The sequence below is a fragment of the Erpetoichthys calabaricus genome, chromosome 1 (genome assembly GCF_900747795.2).
Source record: "Erpetoichthys calabaricus chromosome 1, fErpCal1.3, whole genome shotgun sequence".
Taxonomy (NCBI): Eukaryota; Metazoa; Chordata; class Cladistia; order Polypteriformes; family Polypteridae; genus Erpetoichthys; species Erpetoichthys calabaricus.
In genome coordinates this window covers 329,111,446-329,136,849 of record NC_041394.2, presented here as the reverse complement: position 1 = coordinate 329,136,849, position 25,404 = coordinate 329,111,446, and the positions used below count along the sequence as shown (strand labels likewise).

At 39.8% G+C, this 25,404-nt stretch overlaps 1 protein-coding gene and 1 long non-coding RNA gene across 3 annotated transcripts in view; both read left to right on the top strand.

The window, feature by feature from the left end:
- Positions 1–307, top strand: part of LOC127527920 (uncharacterized) — a 247,273-nt gene extending 246,966 nt beyond the window's left edge. The window contains exon 2 of the long non-coding RNA XR_007935098.1: positions 249–307. This is a non-coding gene — a long non-coding RNA (uncharacterized LOC127527920). The remainder of the gene's footprint in view (positions 1–248) is intronic.
- A 4,082-nt stretch (positions 308–4,389) lies between these two features.
- Positions 4,390–25,404, top strand: part of LOC114665934 (NACHT, LRR and PYD domains-containing protein 3-like) — a 578,897-nt gene continuing 557,882 nt past the window's right edge. The window contains exons 1-10 of one of the 2 annotated variants that reach the window (XR_007934483.1): positions 4,390–4,552; positions 8,131–8,297; positions 9,484–9,658; positions 11,152–11,217; positions 11,307–13,032; positions 14,671–14,844; positions 14,919–15,092; positions 18,618–18,791; positions 22,265–22,438; positions 23,182–23,355. Coding sequence is in view for 1 of the 2 variants with exons in the window: in XM_051924999.1 (XP_051780959.1) it covers positions 4,462–4,552; positions 8,131–8,297; positions 9,484–9,658; positions 11,152–11,217; positions 11,307–13,032; positions 14,671–14,844; positions 14,919–15,092; positions 18,618–18,791; positions 22,265–22,438; positions 23,182–23,355 (3,095 nt within the window). In the remaining variant the exon portion in view is untranslated. The remainder of the gene's footprint in view (positions 4,553–8,130; positions 8,298–9,483; positions 9,659–11,151; positions 11,218–11,306; positions 13,033–14,670; positions 14,845–14,918; positions 15,093–18,617; positions 18,792–22,264; positions 22,439–23,181; positions 23,356–25,404) is intronic. The other variant, XM_051924999.1, reaches the window with a different exon arrangement.

Genomic DNA, 25,404 nt, shown 5'->3' with positions numbered 1-25,404 from the left:
CATTCCTCTTTGCAGCACCTCTCAAGCTCCATCAGGTTGGATGGGAAGCATTGGTGCACAGCCATTTTAAGATCTCTCCAGAGATGTTCAATCGGATTCAAGTCTGGGCTCTGGCTGGGCCACTCAAGGACATTCACAGATTTGTCCTGAAGCCACTCCTTTGATATCTTGGCTGTGTGCTTAGGGTCATTGTCCTGCTGAAAGATGAACCATCGCCCCAGTCTGAGGTCAAGAGCGCTCTGGAGCAGGTTTTCATCCAGGATGTCTCTGTACATTGCTGCAGTCATCTTTCCCTTTATCCTGACTAGTCTCCCAGTTCCAGCCGCTGAAAAACATCCCCACAGCATGATGCTGCCACCACCATGCTTCACTGTAGGGATGGTGCCAGGTTTCTTACAAACGTGACGCCTGGCATTCATACCAAAGAGTTCAATCTTTGTCTCATCAGACCAGAGAATTTTCTTTCTGATGGTCTGAGAGTCCTTCAGGTGCCTTTTGGCAAACTCCAGGTGGGCTGCCATGTGCCTTTTACTAAGGAGTAGCTTCCGTCTGGCCACTCTAACATACAGGCCTGATTGGTGGATTGCTGCAGAGATGGTTGTCCTTCTGGAAGGTTCTTCTCTCTCCACAGAGGACCTCTGGAGCTCTGACAGAGTGACCATCGGGTTCTTGGTTACCTCCCTGACTAAGGCTCTTCTCCCCCGATCACTCAGTTTAGATGGCCGGCCAGCTCTAGGAAGAGTTCTGGTGGTTTCGAATTTCTTCCACTTATGGATGATGGAGGCCACTGTGCTCATTGGGACCTTCAAAGCAGCAGAAATTTTTCTGTAACCTTCCCCAGATTTGTGCCTCGAGACAATCCTGTCTCGGAGGTCTACAGACAATTCCTTTGACTTCATGATTGGTTTGTGCTCTGACATGAACTGTCAACTGTGGGACCTTATAAAGACAGGTGTGTGCCTTTCCAAATCATGTCCAGTCAACTGAATTTACCACAGGCGCACTCCAATGAAGCTGCAGAAACATCTCAAGGATGATCAGGGGAAACAGGATGCACCTGAGCTCAATTTTGAGCTTCATGCCAAAGGCTGTGAATACTTATGTACATGTGCTTTCTGAATTTTTTTATTTTTAATAAATTTGCAAAGATCTCAAGTAAACTTTTTTCACGTTGTCATTATGGGGTGTTGTGTGTAGAATTCTGAGGAAAAAATGAATTTAATCCATTTTGGAATAAGGCTGTAACATAACAAAATGTGGAAAAAGTGATGCGCTGTGAATACTTTCCAGATGCACTCTATCTATCTATCTATCTATCTATCTATCTATCTATCTATCTATCTATCTATCTATCTATCTATCTATCTATCTATCTATCTATCTATCTATCTATCTATCTATCTATCTATCTTGCAAGATTAACAGACCAGTTTAACAAGTAATTATTAAGAGTGTATTTGTCAGACAGGACTCACCCACTACATTCTCAATTTGAGTTGTTGCTATCAGGTCACATGGATTTCAAGGTATTCAAGGATTAAAGGTGACCAGTTCAAACACTATTTCATTATAATTGCTATTACTCTCCTAAATAAGTTCAATTTTAATAAACATTCACAGGCTCACATTACAGAATGAACAGTTAACATTTAAATCAATCATCTGTCAAGTCTAAATGTTGCTTTAATTGGTATGTCTGATATGTTTGATCTAATGTTTTCCACCATAATTATGCTCACTGCTATATTATGTTTATTTGTACTAAGTTTATGTTTAATGGCTGTGTTCTTTCTGATGTATTTTTAATGTTATGCCATTGTCTCCCTAAAACCTACTGACAACCCAAATCCCCTCTTGGGATATTCATTATTGAAATTATTCATTCCAATGGTAAATATCCTAAATACTCCCAATCCCAAAGTATTTATAAAAAAAGACTAGCAGTGACATTATGTATCCTAATCTCTGGCCCTAAACATGTGTGTTATGATTCAGAACTTTTTCTCTGAACACTCATATTTTTCTGTGCTTTTGAATTACAAGGAATCCCTTTGCATTTGTATTTTCCTATTGTAATTTTGTTTTAGACTTGTTAATTTTTGTATTGATCACATGTTGATTTGTACCACAACACCATTTTGTTTTTCTCTGAGTTCTGTTATTTTGTTAAACCATTGTCATGATGCAATGCCCCATTTCTAAGGGCTGTGTGCCTGAAGTTGTGTCACATAACACCCAAACTTCATAAACCTCTTGTGAAACGTTTAGAGTAGGTTTTCAGGCAAACTAAATAGCAATTGTGTTTCTGACTGTAACTTTGTTTAATGTTCTGGTTTTCAAGTAAAAGCAATTAGAACAATTGTGATGAGAACAAACAATTCAGCCCAACAGCGTTCGTCCATCTTATTCACCCAGATTGTCCAAAAAATAAGTCAACATAAAGTCCTGCTCAAGGACACACTACCTGGTTCTTTATTCTATGTGTCTCTGGTTCATTGCTTGAAGAGAACTTTCTAACATTTGTGTAATCAAGGTAACTTAACTTAATCAAGTTTTCTACTGTGCCTCGTGATCTTATTGAAAAATGTATTTTAAAGTAACAGTTGGTATCCGCAGTACTAATCCCTCTCACAATTAAAAACATTGCAGTCATGAATCTTAATCTCCATTTGTTTAAACTGAAAAGGTTTGACTCCTTTATTCTCTCTTAATAGCTCTGCCTCTTAGACCCTGAATCTGCCTAGTCAGTCTCCTTGGGACTCCCTCGAGTGCTGCTGTGTGTTTTTGTAATAACATATAAATGATAGGCTTAATTTAATTGTTTTTGACTTGACACATTGCTGATTGTGTTTCATCCTCTAACCAGTTTTTCTTTGTGCTAGTAAACCCGCCACTTACTTACCTACAAGAGCAGCCAAGTGCATCCCAGGACTCAAGGACATGTGAGACAGACTTAGAGAATTAAACCTGTTTAGTCTTAAGCAGAGGAGACTGCGTGGGGACCTCATCCAGGTCTTTAAAACACTCAGAGGCACTGATAAAGCAGATCCAGCAACATTCTTTCAGCTTAAGGGTGAATCATATAATCAAGGACATCAGTGGAAATTAAGGGAAGTGCATTTAAAACTGAAGCCAGGAAGTACTTCTTTAGCGCAAAGAGTTGTGGGACTTGGGAACAAACTGCTGAGACACAGAGTTGAAGCAAAAACCTTGACAACCTTTAAGAAGGATCTGATGAGATATTGGGACAGCTTAGCTATTAGCTAAACAAATTGACCTGATGGATTGAATGGCCTCTTCCCATTTGTTAAATTTCTTATGTTCTACCTCTCTGCATTGCAACAACAGTAAGTACATGCAACAAAATGAGTTAAATAATGACTGTGTTCAACGTTCAACCAGTAATGAATGGTTTCATTTTGATTTTTTACTGCATAAAATTCAGAAAGCCCTACATTGTGTGACATTTCAAAAGATAGATAGATAGATAGATAGATAGATAGATAGATAGATAGATAGATAGATAGATAGATAGATAGATAGATAGATAGATAGATAGATAGATAGATAGATAGATAGATAGATAGATAGATAGATAGATAGATAGATACTTTATTAATCCCAAGGGGAAATTCACAAAAAATAAAAAGAAAAAAAAACAGGGAACCACACCAGCTCGGGCATTTGTTCTCAGCACTTGAAGTTGACTACTTGAATAGACGAGTCTCGGTGTGTAAAAATCAATTTCCAAGTAGTAAAGAGTAGTGAAAAAAGTGTAAAAAGTGTCCGGGGAACTAGTCCATATAAAAGAAAGTGGTAGGAGTTGACAGTGAAATAGAGAAAAATACAGAAAAAAGGTAAAAAGATAAAGTCATACACGGAGGTGTATGTATGTATATAAAAGAGGTCCACAATTCAAATGGTGTGTTCCCTATGATTGTTTTAATTTAGGCAGTTTCTGTTCCAAACGATGGCAAATAAAAGAATTTAAAAAAATCCCCTCAGCATTACAGTGTGACGTCTGGAGTTGTTCAATTTAAATTCAAAGTTCTTTAATGCAGTGTTAACTTTCCAAATAGAAATATACATTTAAATACATTCACAAATTCAATTTGATGTCACAGCACTAGTGTTAAATGATTCCTGGGGACACATTTGAATTCCTTCATATCCTCGGAATAACCACTGGAGTTGTCTTCCTTTCTATTTTTATGGGTTCAAGATGTTTCCCAGTTTTTTTATTAACACCATATCCCTTCAGGATTTCATGCCAAAGCAGATTTAAAGGATGTAATCATCTTATTTACAGTCCCTGTGCTCAGCCCTTGTAATTCCAACTCCTGAAGCATTTTTGCCTTTTTTTTCACAGTCACCATTTGTCTACATGTTAGATGGGGTTTGTCAAAAGAGACACTCAGACAGTCATTCTGATCACAAAGTCAGTCCTGTTCACTTCTTCAAATGGCTCATCTCAGTTCTAAGGCGAAAGAGAGGGCTGGCTTGGCTTACTTTAAGAAAAGAAGACCTGATGAAGAAGTAGCAGCTCTGTCAGGTAAGAAAATGTCTGATTCTCTTGGGTCATCTACAAATGTTCTAAAAACACCCGAAATTACTTTTGAACACTTTATAAGGAAAAGGTGAGAATCAAAACCAATCCTTCATTTATTGTGCCTGTATGTAATAAAGGAAAGAATGAAAACTTGAAACAAGAATGGAATAAATCGCAAAACTTGAACTTGAACATAACCTTAAAGGGCTTTCTTTTATATCGTTTTGTTCATCTTTTAATAAAATTGATCAAAAAATAAATCAGACCAACTCAAATAACAAAAATATTAATACATAAGAATAACATCCCCTCTCCACTGATGAAACCCAGCACTGTAAAAAAGTGAAACTGTAAGCAAGTCATTAACAAGCCTAAGAAAGCCATTGAGGGATACAAAGCACATACTCCAGGCCTCAAAAATAGAAGAAATTTACAGAAAATAGTGGGAGACAAAAGAAAAGGAAATGTTTGATAAATGTGAGTAATCACTAACAAAAGATTGAAAAGACATTGAATGTGAGGAACTCCTTAAAGTCTTTCGATCAATCTCCCTGTGCCAGAGTCAATAGTCATAATATAAAGAGCCTTCAAGAAGCTCATACCTTACTGGAACAATATGTGTGTATGTATATATTGTGAAAGGCGCTATATAGCACCCGACTCGGCACAGACTGACGCAGAGGCACGTACTTAAATAAAACAATCTTTTATTTTTCTTCAGCCGTAGGGCACGCCTTCCCCATGTCCCACAGGCCCAACACAGTCCCAAAAACACTCACAAATACCACAACAATCCTTGTATCACCACCACTCCTCCTCCTCCCGACTCTGGCTCTCCTGAGTGGTGGTGGCTGGCCCTTTTTATATCCCACCCGGAAGTGTTCCAGGTGCTTGACCACCTGGTCCTAATTGCACTTCCGGGTGGGGCTGAAGATATGACCAGCCAGGCTGCTGACTCCATGCAGCTCCCCCTGGCGGCCATCCGAGCCCCCAACCAGGCTGTGGAGGACTCCATCTCCCATGGAGCCATGCGCCAGGTTGGGGTATCATCGTCTGCCAGGGAGGCTGCCACCAAGCATCCCGGGGGAGGTATTGAACTGTCCATGGCTGCTCCCCCTGAACAGATGCAGCAGGGGTGTCCCTGCCGGGCATGGGAACCGGCTGTCAATTACAATATATATATATACTGTATATATGAATTGCTCAAAAAAAAGGAACACTATGAAAACACATCAGATCTCAATGGGGAAAAAAATCCTGCTGGATATGTCTACTGATATGGACTGATATGGTAATGCGTTAGGAACGAAAGGATGCCACATCGTTTGATGGAAATGTAAATTAGCAACCTACAGAGGGCTGAATTCAAAGACACCCTGAAAATCAAAGTGAAAAAATTATGTGGCAGGTGAGTCCATTTTGTCGAAATTTCATTGCAGCAACTCCAAATCATACTCAGTAGTTTGTATGGCTCCCACGTGCTTGTGTGCATGCCTCACAACGTTGGGGGAGAGATGTTCTATTTGATTGAGGTCAGGCGAGTGAGCATGGGGGCCAGTCAATGGTATCAATTCCTTCATCCTCCAGGAACTGCCTGCATACTCTCACCACAAGGAGAAGGGGATTGCCATGCACCAGGAGGAACCCAGGACCCACTGCACCAGCATAGGGTCTGACAATGGGTCCAAGGATTTCATCCCGATATCTAATGGCAGTCAAGGTGCCGTTGTCTAGCCTGTAGAGGTCTGTGCATCCCTCCATGGATATGCCTCCCTAGACCATCACTGACCTACCACCAAACCGGTCAACCTGAATGATGTTACAGGCACCGTAATGTTCTTCACGGCCTCTCCAGACCCTTCCACGTCTATCACATGTGCTCAGGGTGAACCTGCTCTCACCTGTGAAAAGCACAGGGCACCAGTGGTGGACCTGTCAATTCTGATATTCTATGGCAATGCCAAACGAGTTGCACGGTGCCGGGCAGTGAGCACAAGGCCCAGTAGAGGACGTCGGGACCTCAGGCCACCTTCATGAAGTCTGTTTCTGATTGTTTGGTCAGAGACATTCACACCAGTGGCCTGCCTGCTGGAGGTCATTTTATGGGCTCTGGCAGTGCTCATCCTTCTCCTCTTTGCCCAAAGAATCAGATACTGGTCAGTCCTGCTGATGGGTTAAGGACCTTCTACGAGGGGCCCTGTCCAGCTCTCCTAGAGTAACTGCCTGTCTCCTGGAATCTCCTCCATGCTCAATCTTGAGACTGTGATGGGAGACACAGAAAACCTTCTGGCAATGGCATGTATTGATGTGCCTGCCATCCTGGAGAAGTTAGACTACCTGTGCAACCTCTGTAGGGTCCAGGTATCGCCTCATGCTACAAGTAGTGACACTGACCGTAGCCAAATGCAAAACAAGTGACAAAACAGATGAGGAGGGAAAAATGTCAGTGGCCTCCCTCCACCTGTTAAATAATTCCTGTTTTGGGGGTTGTCCTGCTGTTTCCCCTCTAGTGCACCTAAAGCAGCTGAAACTAATTAACAAGCCCCTCTGCTACTTAACTGACCAGATCAATAGCCCACAAGTGTCATTGACTTGATGTTATACTCTCATTAAAAAGTGTTCCTTTCATTTTTTTGAGTCATATATATACTCCATGTATATGTTGTGAAGGACAGCCGGGTCCCATGCCCGGCAGGGATGCCCCTGTTGCATCTGTTCCGGGGGAGCAGCCATGGTCACCTCAATACCTCCCCCCGGGACGCTTGGTGGCAGCCTCCCTGACAGCCAATGATTCCCCAACCCGGCTCATGGCTCCATGGGAGATGGAGTCCTCCACAGCCTGGTTGGGGGCTCGGATGGCCGCCAGGGGGAGCTGCATGAAATCAGCAGCCTGGCTGGTCATATCTTCAGCCCCACCCGGAAGGGCAGTTAGGACCAGGTGGCCAAGCACCTGGAACGCTTCTGGGTGGGGTATAAAAAGGGCCAGCCACCATCTCTCAAGAGAGCCAGAGTCAGGAGGAGGAGGACTAAGCCTGAGGAGGAGGAGTGGTGGTGAAGAAGAGAAGAGAAGAGTAGAGTGTTGTGCTATATTTAAGTGCTTTTGGGACTGTGTTGGGCCTGTGGGACATGGGGAAGGCGTGCCCCACGGCTGAGGAAGAATAAAAGCTGTTTTAATTAAGTACGTGCCTCTGCCTGAGTCTGTGCCGGGTCAGGCGCTATATAGCGCCTTTCACAATGTTTACTACTGTATATACAAGTACAAATATATAAGGGCAGCATTGTGGCTCAGTGGTAGCAGTATGGAAACCAGGTGATGAATAAAATGTATAATAAATAAATACACAATATAAATGCACAGAATAATACACAGAATAAACATTAAATGAATTTAAGAGACTGAAGAATACAAGGAGAACAAATCTCCAACCTAAAAGAGATATGCTAATTTTACAAGTTATTTTCCCCACAACAAATTGATTCTGTTCTATCAGAATTACTATTTGAAGAGTTGAAGTTAATGAGTTACAACCAAGTTGGCCGTGGGTGGTCATGTCAGACTAATCTATGATTCTTCACTTTAGATATAAGAAAGAAGTTTTGTGAAATTATAAGAAGACTTCCTCATGAACATCTCCTCATGATCACCGAGCACTATAAGCCCTACTTGGCCTATGTGATTGAATATGACATCAAAAGCATTCTGCAGAACATGGTCACCAATCAAATCCTCACAAACAATGAAGCAAAGGTAGGCAAATCTATCTGTTAGTGAGAAAGAAAGGAAAAGGACAAGTAAGTGGAAAACAAATAGACTCAGGAGAGATGTCTTCTGCACCTGAATGAGTTGGGCTGAGCCTCCATAGCAGATCTTACTGTTTGTGTAGTCTTGTGGGGACAGAAAATTGAGAACACATGCCTAGGGATAACCAACTACAAAGATCCATCACTTTCATTGACTATCCCATCACTACATAGCATAAGAGCAACAAACAGTGTGTGGAGAAGCACTGTATACTGTGTCTGTCTGTCTGTTTGTCCATCCAGTTGCTATGTCACTATCTTTCCAAAAGATTTCACACTTGTCTTATCATACCACTTGTCAACCATATTCAGGTGTGTCATATTTGGCATTTCCAAATAGACAGTAATGTTAACTTAATTTAATTACTTTTTTAGAACTGGCTCTTTTGTAACCACTCAGTAGCAGCAGTTCTTTTTAACTCCTTTTAACTTGGTGTGATGACACTGTTTAGTCCATCCATCCATTATCTTATCTTGCTTATCCAGAATTTATCCAGCATGAGGCTACCATTGGGAGTAAGGCAGGAACATGGGAACATAGGACTGGAGGCCAGCCACACTGTTTAGTACAAATATATATTTGGACTTAGCTGCCATTTCTTTCATCTGCTCACTGACTATTGCAGTATTGTCGTAACTAAGAGAGTCAGACACCACATACAGCCAGCAGGAGTGCAGCATTCACTTTCTCCAATAGTCTAATGATGTCTTTGAATGGCAAACTATAATCTGGCTTTTCAGAAAAGCTTTCCTTTGTAACAGGACATGTAATGTGTTGTCACACATGATACACATTTGTATATTTAACAGAGGTCTTTTTAGGAGATTTTTGACCACAGGCATGCTGTCTGTTGGACCAGGAATACAAGCACACCATTAATCCTTGCTGTTTAAAGCACCACCCTTACTTTCAGCTCCAGTTTCATGAGGTGTGGGATTGGTTTAGAAATGGCACACTCAATGAACAGTCTAATTGCTCCTACCCACTTTTAAGCCAAGATCACTTATGGTTGTTTTATACATCTGGCTCTGTGAGACTGCTGTTAGTGTGAAGTCATCACACCAGACTGATTGCTCTGTTTTCCCAGTGCTTATCTTTAAATCGATCCTTTGGTAACTCACTTCTTTTTCAGAAATTTAAAGACATAGAAGAGTCTGAAGGTAGAGTGGGAGTGGAGTCCTTCATTAACGATGTGATGAAGAAGGATGGTGTAGTGTTGGCCAGCCTGTGGCTGGCACTAGAAGAAGAATTTGCCAGATTTCCAGTGACAACCTTGAATATAATATTGGAGGAGGTGACGGATGGGGGTGAGTTAATGGAGTCTTACATCACAAAGGAAGGGAACAAAGGGATGCACACTAAGACTCCTTATAAAATTAAAACCCTGAAGTGCTACTAAGTGGCATTGTTTTCTCAATGGGAATGAAACCTGATACATCAGAACACCAGCTCTCTCTTTCCATTTCCTTTTTGTTCTTTATTAAATCACTCCATCAGTAATAATTTAAGAAGTGGTATGATGTTGTGTCCTGGTAGCCACAGTCATAATTGCACAGTTGACCAGCCTTTCTGCCCTGCTGTCTTTTTAAACCTTTAAGACACACCTGCTAAATTTTAGTCAGGATTATATTATAATTACTTTCTTTGCCTTTTTATTTCATGTTTTATCTTTCATATATTATTTATATTTATAAATTTATTATTTGTTTTTTTTAGTTTCTATGTATGAGACTTTATTCTGTCTGGTTCCTTGTGTTTTGTGGGTGGTTCAATAAGAGGCGGGGCCACCCGTCTATCTCCATTGAGGGAATGCTGCCAGCCTTATAAAGGCTCATGGGATTTGCAGTCCCTCTGTAGAACATTGTATGTGCTAGATGTTGGTACATTTTTCTCTTTATGTTTATTATATCTGTTGTTTCTGGATTTTTTATATTTTTAACTCTGTTTAACATATTGGAACTTGGCTATTGTGGATTTTCTTTTACTTTTTTTCAAGCTTTTGTTCTTTATTTACCCAATTCCAAATGTTTACAAATATTCTTTGTTTGCATGATCATCCACAAGCCAGACGTTAACGGTCATCTTTCCTCTGGTGGGGCTTGGGCTATATTTCATGAACTTTACTTATATTTTTAAACATTTTGAAGCTAAATATAACAAAGCTAGCCACTGGAGTGGGAGCTCAGGCTGCCTTTGGTTAGGTACTGTCTTTAGAAAAGCACATGGAAATTCTGGTCTGCTCTCTAGTTGTTCTTGGAGGCCTCACACCACTTCAGTCATTATAGGTAAATATATAAACACAACACCTAGGACTCTAGAAAGACTGTCTTGTTTTTTTGTACTAGGGTGAGACTCATAGGCTGCCTTTCATTGATTTAGACTTTGAGTTCTCACATGACAATTCAAAGAAAGACACAGTCTCACACTGATGACACATTTGTAAAGTCTTATTTGCAGGATGTGACCCCATAAAGCTTAATCGTTTCTTTGACTCCCTGCAGGACACTAACAGTGCACATGCCTATTATCCCTATTGCTTTTCATCTGGTTATTTCCTGCTTGTTTTTTACTAAAATAATTAACTACTCATAGGAAATCGTGAAAATGTTTTTACTAATCTCATGTCCAGATCTTTTTTCCGGCTTTGCACAATTCTTTAAGGTTTACACAACTTCTGCATTATGATTTTATAGTTTAATAAATAGGAAATAAAGTTTCCCCCTTGAAGTTCAAACATGTATTCTTTTCTACTTTCTAATTCCAATGATTGTTCCCTCTGCCCCTATTCTTCTATCTTCAGGACTGGATCTCTTGGAGAAGATTAAGGCCAGTCAGCAACCACCTTATATTGAGGCTCATTTTAAAGGTAATTCCTATATCTTGTGTCTCTGGTTGGCAGCACCTCCATTTAGTTGCTCCTAAAATTTTCTCTGTTGTTATCACTGTTATTTATAGAGCTCCAAGAGCAACACAGAATGTCTGTGTCTGAATTTACAAGAAACCTTGAGGAACAGACTTCTCCAGGAAATCAAAGCACCAGATATGTGGGTTTTGAAAGTCGATACACAGAGTTGATGGTCATTAATCAGTACAGAAGGACCTATAGTGAAACTGGCCATGAAATTCTGGAAACTGGGAAGACTCATGTAGAACTGATGGAGCAACGAACAAAGGAGAAATGTGAGAGAATCTGGACTGAGCATCTTTTTAGAAGAAGTCCTCAAAGTGAAATTTTCCCCAGTATTGTAGTAGTTAGTGGAGTGGCTGGAATTGGAAAGACCACCATGGTCCAGAAAATTATGTTTGACTGGGCCAGAGGCACACAATACCAGAGGTTTTCTTTTGTGTTCCTGTTTAAATTCAGAGAACTCAACATCCTTGACAATGAACAGGAACCACAGATGCCTCTGACCAGGCTGATTGTGAGGTATTATAAATATCTGAATAATCAAAAACTAAAAGAAATCCTAAAGAGACCAGAATCGCTCCTGTTTATTTTTGATGGGCTAGATGAATACAAACACAAACTGGATTTCACACAAAAGCAGCTTTGCTCAGGCCCTAATGACTACTTTCCCGTCCATATTCTGATCACCAGTTTGGTCAGCCGGACATTACTGAAGGGTTGCTCGGTCCTTATAACAAGTAGACCAACAGCCCTGGAGGCTCTGAACATGGAAAGAGTTGATCAATTTGCAGAGATCCTGGGCTTCTTCCATGAACAAAGGCTGATGTATGTTAAGAAGTTCTTTGGTGACAGTGAACATGGCTCTGAGGTTTTTGAGTACATCGAGGAGAATGCCATCCTCTACACCATGTGTTTCAACCCTTCCTACTGCCGGATTATCTGCTCTGTGCTGAAGAGCCACTTCAACAAACCTGAAGAAGAGCGAGGAGCAGCCCCCAGTACTGTAACTGAGCTCTTTGTAATGTTTCTTCAGAACATTCTCACCAATCACAAGCGAGAAGCTGAGGACCTGCAAGGAATTTTGGTAAAACTGGGAAAGATGGCTTATTATGGGATAGTCAACAAGAGGCTTGTTTTTTATGGCAACTTTGAAATGTCTACCTTTGGTCTCCAGCCACACCTGCCCTCACCGTTTCTCTCTGGGTTTCTCAAAGAGATTTTGCAGAGAGAAAGCACTTTAGGGCATATGACATACACATTCTTCCACCTCACCCTGCAGGAGTTCATGGCCGCCTGTTACTTCTACCTCGATCCATCAGCAGATATTAATGATCTGCATGTGATGCTGAACTCTTGTAAAGATGGACGGTTTGAGATTTTCACTCAATTCATGACAGGACTAGCCAGACCCTCTGTGTTTAAAACACTAGGTGGTATCCTGGGAGAATTTGAAAAGAAGACAGCAAAGCAGATGCTGATGTGGGTTAAGCAGAAAACTGAACAGGCACTGCAGAGTAAAAGTAAAAGGGAAATTCTGCGAGTGTGTCAGTGGCTCTATGAAAGTCAGAATCGGAAATTAATCAGAGATGCCATTGGGAAGAATTTAAAGATGGACTTTAGTAAGATTAATTTATCTCCTCTGGACTGCTCTGTTATGGGTTCTGTTATCAGCTTCTGTGAGGAACTTGAGGAATTGAAGTTATCTGACATAAATCGTAAGCCAGAATGCATCAAGAGACTGTCGCCAGGTCTTAGCTGCTGCAGAAATGTCATGTGAGTAATAAAACTGTAAACACAAAAGAGTTTTTATTAAGTTTATTAAATCTTCTGTGTTTGGTACTCATGAGGTCTTTTAGTAAACCCCATACCAGCACTTGGGGAAATGATGTCATTACTTTGATGTATTTATCTGAGGGAGATACTTTGACATCTCTCCCTCTGCTACTGGCAGCCACTCTACCCCACACAGAGACTAAAGCTCAACTCATACTTTATTTGGTATCAGTAATGGTATTTAAGAGGCCCAGTCTGTTGAGCTATACATTCCATCATCTGAACCAACTTACACGGTGGTGAAGAAGAGCAGGCAATAACTGTGCGGCAGATCTTACAAAAACTTTGGGACCCATCTCTTGGAAGATACAGAGAAAGTGACTCCATCCACAATGACTATTCTCACAGTTCAATATAAGGAGAGAGGTGGAAATGCAAGCAAAATATTGATTTTCTAAACTTTAGCAAATTGGCTACTGCTGAGTCACAGCTGCAGGTATTTAGGTTCAGTTCCCAATTGACTTGCTCTCTTTGGAATTTTGCTTCTCCCTGTGTCTTTCTGATTTGTGTTTCCCTTGTGTTTGTAGACAAGACAAACCTATATGTGATTCTTAGAGAGACATCTGGAAGAAAACTCTGAAAGGCAGCTTGAAAATTTGCTTAAAGGAATACTCCACCCCAAAAAAAAAATAAAGACCTTTATCTGTTACTTACCTTGTGTTGTTTTTAGTGAAGTCCACGGAAAATGTTTTCATTGCAAATGGAGACTAGAAAGTTTATGAAATAATGGCTTTTAATGGGGTCCAGTGCTTTGAGGGTAGGTGGGTGAAGAGACTGATAATACCGAACAACAGCAAACAATATTAAAACATCCATGAAAAAATCTAAAGTTTTTCATATTTCCTCATCCACATGTCCCTTGTCAAGTTTTGTGTTCACCTCCATTTTTTGCTAAAATGCCATTAAATAAATACTTCTGAAAAACCAGAGTAGTACACAAATAGGATGTGCGCTGAAATGGGATTGAGCTTTTGAATTTTTGTAGGCAGGACCAATGAATAAGGGATATAGGCGGGTCTTCACTTTACTACAAACAACAGGAAGTAAGTAAAAGATAAAAAAAAGAAAAAAGAAACATTTTTTGTAAGAGTATTATTTTAAGACACAAGTCAAGAAATTGTGAATTTCCCATTGGGATTAATAAAGTATCTATCTATCTATCTATCTATCTATCTATCTATCTATCTATCTATCTATCTATCTATCTATCTATCTATCTATCTATCTATCTATCTATCTATCTATCTATCTATCTATCTATCTATCTAGAAAGGTTTCAACAATTATGATGGCAGGACATGGGGAAAAAATTAGAGTAAATGACAGAAAAGTTACAAAGAAGTAAAACATCAAAATTGAAATAAAAATGAATTTTTTTTTTTATTTTGACAACTGCTTCATTTACTGATAACTTAATATATAAGGGAGAGACAGACAGAAGCACTTACTGAAGACATTCTTTTCTGCGTGAAGCAAGTGTTTATTCATGGGACTCAACCTTATGTGACCGATCTCCTCACTCTGCCTGTTTTTCTTGAACTTTCTGTGTGATATTGTCTTCTCTCCTCATCAATGCAGTCTCTCCGATTGTCGTTTCACTTCCGAATGCTGTGATTACCTCTCATTGGCTCTCGCTGCTGAACATTCATGTCTGATGTATTTGTGGCTGACGGGAAATTACCTGGATGATTCAGGAGTGCATCGATTGTGCGAGGGGCTTAGGGACACAAACTGTAAACTGGAGAAATTGGGGTGAGTACACACTCTGTCTGTCAGTGAGTCGGTAATTCTCGATGTCTTCACTTTCTCTCTGTTCATCTTTACAGACTGAGCTCATGTAGACTCGCCTCAGGATGTTGTAAAGCTCTCTCCTCAGTCCTCTCTTCTAAACACTCACACCTTACTGAGGTGTGGCTGAACACCAATAATGTGGGGGATTCAGGAGTGCAAATGCTGTGCGAGAGTCTAAGGAGCCCAAACTGCAAATTAGAGAAACTGGGGTGAGTAAATCCTGTGCGAGTGCCTGTCTGTTGATTATATACATTTTCTATCAGACACACAGAATAAATGTTGCGTTTAAATTGTACAGGATGAATCCAAAATCGACAGCAGCGCCTCACAAAAGGTCATATTTGTAGAGCTGTTTGTTTTTTTGTACTGTATGTCACATTGACATTGCGCAGGATTCCTTAGTCCTTAGATTATATTTAGGACATGCACAAATTATTTTTAGGATTCTACTGCTTGCATAACTGTGTTATGTAAGCGCATACTGATTATTTTAATGTTATGTTGTACACTGAAAAAAATGGCATGTCAGATTAAAATAAAAAAAATATGTATATCGGTTGCACATAATAATAAAAAAATTTTTATGAAAAATAATTTAATTATTCTTAATGCACTTAATTAATATATCCTGAAACAACATGATATTTTTATATAAAATGAATAAAACTTTTTCATTCTCTGTTAAGTTAATTCTATTATGTTAAATGAACATGTCAATAAAGCATAATATTTTAACAATTATTTTATAAACTTTTTAAAAAATGCACCTCACCAAGTTACTTAGCTAAAACCTTTTTAGGTTGTCAATTATACTTGTTCCAATATCATTTTATAGTTCATGTTCAAAGTTATTAATAAGAAATAAACAGGTTTGCTTATACCAAAGCTAGTTTAATTTGGTAAAATCAATACAAACCAACAAAAATACAAAAGATTATTATTCAAAGGCTGAAATGTACAACAGTTGTACAAGAACACTCCTTCTTTGGCTGTGCCAGAATGCCATGACTAATGTAGAACTAAATATGAACACAAAATGTACATTGGATAGAGTGTTATATTATAAAATACATTAATTTATATTTGTGTAACTGTATATATTATAGAATAAATGTTAAATATTAGTAAAATAGAAAGTGCAAAAATTGCTGCTTGGCACCTTTTTCACAAAATAATGTATTTTTGTATTTTTTATTTTCAAACAAGCAGATTTGGCAACTGCATTGTATTGTATTCAGGTGTATTATTTATTTGTCTGTATTAATAGGATTTATCTGGTTAAGCAATGTTATGATAATACTAATGAACAGCAATGCTGAAAGTAGTTGACCCAAACTTTTTTTAAGTACGTAAATGTGCCTGTACTAAGCAAATAAATCGAGACAACTTAACAGTACATTTAATGACTTGTGATGGTAGTTAGTGAGAATAGTTTGATAAAAGAGTAAAAGAGAATACTGTACAATGAAAAATGCAAAACTGAGTAACGTTCGTCTGTGTGATGAAGTGTTTTAAATGAATGTCTGAATATTTCCGAAGTGTGTGTGTGTGTGTGTTTTTTTTTTAACTTTTATTTCATTAACCTTTTGCTCTTAGCTGGCGACGATAGCTTAAATCCACAACCTGTTGCTTATTTGAAAGTGACATGACTTTATCGCCATGTTATCCAGCCTCCGCTGATGATGAATCCGCTCGGTGCTTATTAATTTCCGGTGAGGAATAAATAGAACTATTTGAACTTCTACCTAAAGTACTGAAATTAGTATACAGTGCATCCAGAAAGTATTCACAGTGCATCCCTTTTTCCACATTTTGTTATGTTACAGCCTTATTCCAAAATGGATTAAATTCATTTTTTTCCTCAGAATTCTACACACAACACCCCATAATGACAACGTGAAAAAAGTTTACTTGAGATTTTTGCAAATTTATTAAAAATAAAAAAACGGAGAAAGCACATGTACATAAGTATTCACAGCCTTTGCTCAATACTTTGTTGATGCACCTTTGGCAGCAATTACAGCCTCAAGTCTTGTTGAATATGATGCCACAAGCTTGGCACACCTATCCTTGGCCAGTTTCGCCCATTCCTCTTTGCAGCACCTCTCAAGCTCCATCAGGTTGGATGGGAAGTGTCGGTGCACAGCCATTTTAAGATCTCTCCAGAGATGTTCATTCAGATTCAAGTCTGGGCTCTGGCTGGGCCACTCAAGGACATTCACAGAGTTGTCCTGAAGCCACTCCTTTGATATCTTGGCTGTGTGCTTAGGGTCGTTGTCCTGCTGAGAGATGAATCGTCGCCCCAGTCTGAGGTCAAGAGCGCTCTGGAGCAGGTTTTCATCCAGGATGTCTCTGTACATTGCTGCAGTCATCTTTCCCTTTATCCTGACTAGTCTCCCAGTCCCTGCCACTGAAAAACATCCCCACAGCATGATGCTGCCACCACCATGCTTCACTATAGGGATGGTATTGGCCTGGTGATGAGCAGTGCCTGGTTTCCTCCAAACGTGACGCCTGGCATTCACACCAAAGAGTTCAATCATTGTCTCATCAGACCAGAGAATTTTCTTTCTGATGGTCTGAGAGTCCTTCAGGTGCCTTTTGGCAAACTCCAGGTGGGCTGCCATGTGCCTTTTACTAAGGAATGGCTTCCGTCTGGCCACTCTAACATACAGGCCTGATTGGTGGATTGCTGCAGAGATGGTTGTCCTTCTGGAAGGTTCTCCTCTCTTCACAGAGGACCTCTGGAGCTCTGACAGAGTGACCATCGGGTTCTTGGTCACCTCCCTGACTAAGGCCCTTCTCCCCTGATCGCTCAGTTTAGATGGCTGGCCAGCTCTAGGAAGAGTCCTGGTGGTTTCAAACTTCTTCCACTTACGGATGATGGAGGCCACTGTGCTCATTGGGACCTTCAAAGCAGCAGAAATTTTTCTGTAACCTTTTACAGGTTTGTGCCTCGAGACAATCCTGTCTCGGAGGTCTACAGACAATTCCTTTGACTTCATGATTGGTTTGTGCTCTGACATGAACTGTCAACTGTGGGACCTTATATAGACAGGTATGTGCCTTTCCAAATCATGTCCAGTCAACTGAATTTACCACAGGTGGACTCCAATGAAGCTGCAGGAACATCTCAAGGATGATCAGGGGAAACAGGATGCACCTAAGCTCAATTTTGAGCTTCGTAGCAAAGGCTGTGAATACTTATGTACATGTGCTTTCTCAATTTTTTTATTTTAAATAAATTTGCAAAAATCTCAAGTAAACTTTTTTCACGTTGTCATTATGGGGTGTTGTGTGTAGAATTCTGAGGAAAAAAATGAATTTAATCCATTTTGGAATAAGGCTGTAACATAACAAAATGTGGAAAAGGTGATGCGCTGTGAATACTTTCCGGATGCACTGTATTGTTCATTCCACAAGGTTCAACAAATTGAACATGATCAAGTTATGTTCAAATATGAACCATAAACAATACATGTAATATAAAGTAAATACATTTTTTTTAATGTAACAACCTGCCATTTCCCTTTTTTTCATTTATTCATTTAGTTATATATAACTATTTCTAATTTGCTGTTTTTCTCTTGTAACTCTTCCATTATATTGTTTAAAGCAATTTCAGCTACATTCCCTGTATGAAAATGTGCTATAGAAATAAAAATGTTGTTGTTATTGTTGGATTCCTTAGTCACTTTCTATGTCTTTTTTTTCCTCTTTTCTTGTCATGACAGCCTGCGGTCATGTTATCTCAGCTCTGGATGTTGTGAGCCCCTCTCTTCTGCACTCTCTGTTGATCATTCTCGAGTGACCTGGCTGGAGCTCTCAGACAATAACCTGGAGGATTTAGGAGTGCGTCTTCTGTGTGAGGGGCTGAGGAGTCCAAATTGTAAATTACAGAAACTAAGGTGAGTCAACACTGAGTGTGTGTGTAAATGTTTGTGCTTGTGTGGATGAGATACCAGTATGTGATAGTCAGCGTTGGTTCCACAGTCCTTCTCAGCTGGAACCCGGATCTATCAATAACAAAACCAAGCATGAGCTGGGCAAAGGAGGACATGCACAGCCAGCAAGAAGGAATGCAAAGTAGTTAAGTGGTTTTTTTACAATATAAAGTGCAAAATTATGCAGTGTGCACTCAATACATACTGTAAATAATCCATAAAATCAAAGTGAACAGTGGCGGTTAAAAGTCCAAGTAAATGACAACAAATAAATCCATTAAAACGAGGTTAAAACTCCAGGAAGGTCTTCTTTTAAAATAGCCATGAGCCTCAATGCAACTCTCTAAATCCAGCATCTCCTCTACTTATCCAGTAAGGACCTTTCAGCACAAGAAGACACTTGTCCACAGGTGCAGTCAAACATTAAAATCCTGACTTGTGTCCTTAAATGGAGGACCCCACAAGCCCTACCCCTACTCGTGTTGCCATTCTCTCCGAGTGCATGGATCAAGCCTCCTCTATAAGCTACTCATCAGGAGCAATCCTTTTCAGTCCCATTGAGCACTGGCCACACACTCCTCTCCCTGGGAACTCACACCAGACCACAGGTTCTCCTGATGCTGCTCCTCACTCTCTCTTTCCTTTAGCCTTCGTTTCTTTCATTCTCTTCTTGTTGTCTCTCTCCTCTCTTCCCCATTTCCTGCCCAGGCTCCCTTTTATGCTCTGATTGGGTTCAGGTGCTACAATTACCTGAAGCACCTGACCAATCCGCTTGCATTTGCACTTGAATGTGTAAGCAGCCAAGCACCCCAATCAACCTTGGAGCAGTGTGCGTGCATTCCCATGTGCAACTGCACCTGCGCGGAACTTTCCGGCTTTGTGACTTCCATTTATTTATTTAAAATGCACAATGCCTCGAACCTCGCTAATCACACTTATCATGACAGTCTGCAGTCATGGAATCTCACCTCTGGATGTTGTGAGGCTCACATTTCTGCACTTTCTGTTGAGCATTCACAAGTGACTCAGCTGGAGCTGTCAGCCAATAACCGAGGGGACTTAGAAGTGCGTCTTCTGTGTGAGGGGCTGAGGTGCTCAAATTGTAAATTACAGAAACTGAGGTGAGACAACATTGAGTGTGTGTATGTGCATGTACTTTTGTGGATGCGATACTAGTATCTTTTCAAAAATATAATTAATTGTAATAAAATTTAGACTTGTACACTGTTACAAATTGCTATTAATTTAAAGCTAAATTTCAACAATATAAACCGGTTATCTTTAAATACAGAATTTTACCTTTATTAAAAATTGATACAGGTGTCATGACTTTTACAGGGGTAACTTAATAACAATATCTTGCAATATTTTTTTGAATTTCATGAACAAGCAGCAGGTGAGGGTGCATGTGAAGTGTGCTAAAGGATTTTTTCACTTGTTCTCGCCCTGCTTATGAGTTGGTAGTTGCAATTTTATTTGTTGTAAAGTTATGCTGAATCACTATGGATGATATTTAACTTTACTTTAGCCCGGTTAAGATTTTGAGTTGTGTTGGGAGTATGTACTGATACGTTGTGTTGCTGCACCCACCACACGACGAACCACCTCAGGATCCCAAATTAGCCATTCAATGGGTGACACCTCAGCACCATACTAGTTTGAGTGGTCCAGCCGCCAACCCCCAATTTTTCCTTGTAAGTTGGAGGTCCTGCTTGCGGGGCTGGATGCAGATTAACATCATACCCCTAATGGAGCATTTGCAGGTTTAAAGGCCTTGCTCAAGGGGCCGAATGGAGTGGAATCACTTCTGGCATTTACAGGATTCGAACTGACAGCCTTCTAATTACCGGCGCAGATCCCCCTTGCCTCTGAACCACCAGTCCGCCCCGTACGATTTCAAGCCTTCAATTAAATTACTACATCAAGTTAGCCTAAGTATTTGTGAATGTATAATTTAACAATATGCTAGCTAACAGGTAAGCAAATGCTATGTTAGATAAATGTAGGTAATGTTTCTTTCCCTGTATTAACATACTGGTATGGCACTCTTGTAAAATAACATTGCAGCATGAAGGAATATGTTTGTTTTCATGATTTCATTTTTGACCTTCTGTCTGATTATTCATTGGTAATATTAACACTGTTGGCTGGGATTGGCTCCAGCAGACCCCCGTGACCCCATGTTAGGATATAGCGGGTTGGAAAATGACTGACTGACTGACTGGATAACCTTAAATGTTAAAGCAGGACAATTTGGTGAGGAGCATTAAGCAGAAGCACTAAGCAGCAATGGGTAGCGCAGTGGTAGCACTGCTGCCTCGCAGTAAGGAGACTTGGGTTCGCTTCTCGGGTCCTCCCTGTGCGGAGTTTCCATGTTCTCCCCGTGCCTCCCTGGGGTTCCTCCAGGTGCTCCGGTTTCCTCCAACAGTCCAAAGATATGCAGGTTAGGTGCATTGGCGATCCTAAATTGTGCTTGGTGTGTGTTTGTGTGTGTGCCCTGCGGTGGGCTGGCGCCCTGCCTGGGATTTGTTCCTGCCTTGCGCTCTGTGCGGGTTGGGATTGGCTCCAGCACACCCCCGTGACCCTGTGTTAGGATATAGCGGGTTGGAAAATGACTTTGACTGACTGACTAAGCAGCAATTGTTTCCTTTTCAAGTTACCAAAAAGTTATTTAAAAAAACACAGTTTTATCCTCTTTTTATGCAAAAATGGTAGCAAACCGTAAATCTTAGCAACAGTCAGCTGCTGTTAATTTTACAGTAACTTTCTTGAAACCCTGTTGCCAGTCCTTTGCTGTTTATTTACAAGAAACTTTTTACAGTGATATTCACTGAATGTTAGATTGCTCATTCAGTTTACATAAAGCTGATCCCTTTTATTCTTTAAAATGTGTGCCCTTTATCAAATTTATAACAGTTCTGCAAAAGCAGGTCTACCAATAAAAATGTCCATCTACCCAAATTCTGAATCCTCTTTGCTCAGTAAAAGGTTATGGTCAGCCAAGACTAGACAGATAGACAGAGGGGACTAGTTTTCCAGCTTTTGACCTAGAAAGACCCCCAACAGGCCAGGATGTGAAAATATGTTTTTTTTTTTATTTTAACCTCTTTGGCATTAACCTTGAGCCTGTCTTGGGCTCAGAATTCTGTTTAAAAAAAGGTTAATCCTGAGTGTAACTTAAGGAAAGCTGTTTATAATAAACAGTGTTTAGCCTGAAAAATACTTGAGACAGTATTCTGCTGCTATGTAGTGGGTAAAATAACATGCTAAAAAATTATTAATATTTCTATGCATTTTGCCAATCTATGGTAACTCATTAATAATAATAAGTGAGGTGAGTGGGGTCTTCAACCAGAAAACACAGTTGTGTAAATGAAAGCTGTAAAGCCAGTTTTAGAACAAACTGATCGTCACTTCCTTTCATCTCATTTCTACAGTCTGCTGTCCTGCAGTCTCACTTCAGGATGTTGCGCGGCTCTCTCCTCGGCCCTCTCCCTTAAACATTCACTAATGACTGAGTTGGAGCTATCATATAATAAACTCGAGGATTCCGGAGTACATCTATTGTGTGAGGGGCTTAGAGAAGAAAACTGCAAATTAGAAAAACTGAAGTGAGTAAACTATGCCCTCATATGTGTGCGTGTGTGTGTGTGTGTGTGTGTGTGTGTGTGTGTGTGTGTGTGTGTAAGAGTGTTGAATTCTTGCTCCTTAATGGAAATAATTGTTAAAGACACTGTACAGAGGACCATTTCAATTATGAAAGAGATAATCACTGATATTTTTGTTTGTTTGGGTGGAAGAAATTAGAATTCACTTAGCAGAAATGATTAACTTACAACAAACAGAGATTGATCAATCAAGTGAACTTTCATGAAATGTCTCAGAAAAAATTATAGTCAAGAGACCTTAGTCAGTAAGCTGAAACTGTAAGGAAAACCTCTGGTACAATAGCTCTTGTCAGTTGTCTTTCCTTTCTGTTTCTTTAACGTACAGGCAGTGTTTACAGCTCTCCTTCAATCTTAAATAAGATGGAATCAGACATGTCATCAATAGATGCACATACAGGAATGCTATATGTTAAAACTAAAAGAAAGCATCCTTTAAGGTCAAATTCTACCAGAAACAAAAGGAAGAATAGAAACAATAAAAACATCAAATAAACAAATGTGAATGCATCTTCAATATACAAGTAAAATAAATGTAACCCTCAGCAGATCCTAACAGATGGCACCCTAGACTTTAGAATCGTTACGTTTTTATTTGCTCTTTGCTCTCACGTGGATATCAGAGTTGTTACTAGTCCACACACACACACAAATTCACAAAGTCCTCTCATTATCTCTCCCTTCTCCAGGCTACAACAGTGCGGTTTCACTTCTGGCTGTTGTGAGTTTCTTTCCTCTGTTCTCTCTGCTGATCACTCCAGACTGATTCAATTGGAACTGGGAATGAATAAACTGCTGGATTCAGGAGTCCACCTGTTGTGTGAGAGACTGAAACATCCAAACTGTAAATTGGAAAAACTGGGGTGAGCAAACACTCTGTATGTGAGTACGAACAACAGTGTTTATTTTGTACGACTTTACAGAAGTGTTTAGATAGATAGATAGATAGATAGATAGATAGATAGATAGATAGATAGATAGATAGATAGATAGATAGATAGATAGATAGATAGATAGATAGATAGATAGATAGATAGATAGATAGATAGATAGATAGATAGATAGATAGATAGATAGATAGATAGATAGATAGATAGATAGATAGATAGATAGATAGATAGATAGATAGATAGATAGATAGATAGATACTCTGAATAAAAACTATTCAAATCTTATTTAACAAGTAAGTAGTGTGTGAGTGGTAAAAGTGGTATTCCATGAAAAACCTACTGAAAGATCATAATGTTTTTGTGCCTGGAAAAAATTAGACAATGCTAATCTTCGAAATAGGACCTTGAGAAATGCAGGGTTTGATCAATCGGGTGAACTTTCATAAAAGGACAAACAAGAAATCGTAGTCAGAAAAGTTTAGTTAGCAAGTTAAACTGTTGTTAAATCTTGACATCTGAATTTTTTTATTGAGTGTCTCTCATTTACTTTACGTTAAATAGACAGGGTGTAGAAGACCAGCCCAGCTACAGACAGAAACCAAGGACACACAATATCCAAACACACACATTTATTAATTCTTTTCCTTCTGCACAGCACACAGTGCACAAATTAACCACAAGGCTCAGTCCCTTTTCTTCCTCAAGTCTTCTTCCGCCTCTACTCCTCTCCTCGCAAGCTCCATCCTCTTCCACCCAACTCCAGATCCCTGAATGGAGTGAGGCGTTGCCCTTGTATATGGCACCCAGAAGTGCTCCAGGTGCTTCCCAATTAACCTCCTGCAGCAGTTCCAGTCTGTGGCAGAAGTGCTGCAGATCTTCTTTCTGGAGCTGTCCAGGCACCCCCTGGCAGTGGCCACAGACCCCAACAGGTTTGAGCTTCTAAGCTCCAAGCCTGTGGTCCCAATGCAGCCCAGGGGTGCTGCCCTCTCATTTCCTGGGGTATAAATTGCCCTTCTCCTGGTTCTCTGCTCCTCTTGGTAGGGCACCATCCCTAGCCATCCATCACAAGGGTTAACTGCTCTCCAGGAGTTTTAAATACGAATGCACTAAATATGTTATCAGTTGACAGTGTTGTGCAAGTTCACACCTCACAAGAACTATAGCTCAAACTTCAGTTCACACAGATTAAAATGAATAAATTCACGTTCGTAGTTCACCATTTCAATTTTGAACTAGTTCATGTCCAGTTCGTTTTGTATTTTTTAACAAGTGAGAATAAATGACCCATGAGTTTACTTTTTTTCAGTTTTGCTATTACAGTGTTGTTGAATAAAATACAATAATTATTAAGACTTTTTTATTTAAATACACCTTATTGAGTTATACCCTTGGCTCCAGCTGACCCCCATGACCCTGTAGTTAGGATGTAGCGGGTTGGGTAATGGATAGATGGATGGATGGAATTATACCCAGCAACAAACATGTATAACCATATATGCTAATATCCTCCCGGTCAAAAAGAAATTAAATAGATGCAAATATATATATAAATTACCGTTCTATTTCCAACTGTGTGACACAAATGGTGACTGTGTAACCAGTGTGTAGGTGAACTAACCTCTTACGCTGCCGGTCAAAATTTGCATCACAAATAAAAATATAAAGTGGCCTTGTGAAGTCCAACGTTTTTCTAAAAGCAAAAATGGAGCTTCACCGCGTGCTCGTGTCAGCGGGAGGGAAACTTAAGCACAAGCAGTCAGACACAGACAGCCCTTATTGGATTTTATGTTATTTTTTCCAAATACAAATAAATGGAAAAAATTTTTTTAAAAATAAATATTCATAAAAATCCACTATTTGTGCTTATCCAAATACCGTATTCGGATTCGGCTCCACCCATACATTATAGTGTAAGGCAAATCGGGACCTAAACAAGCTCCAGAATGTCTCCTAAAACAAGTAGCTCACATTCAAGGTCTTCACTTGCAAATACGTTACATTAATTTCACCATTCTTAGAAAA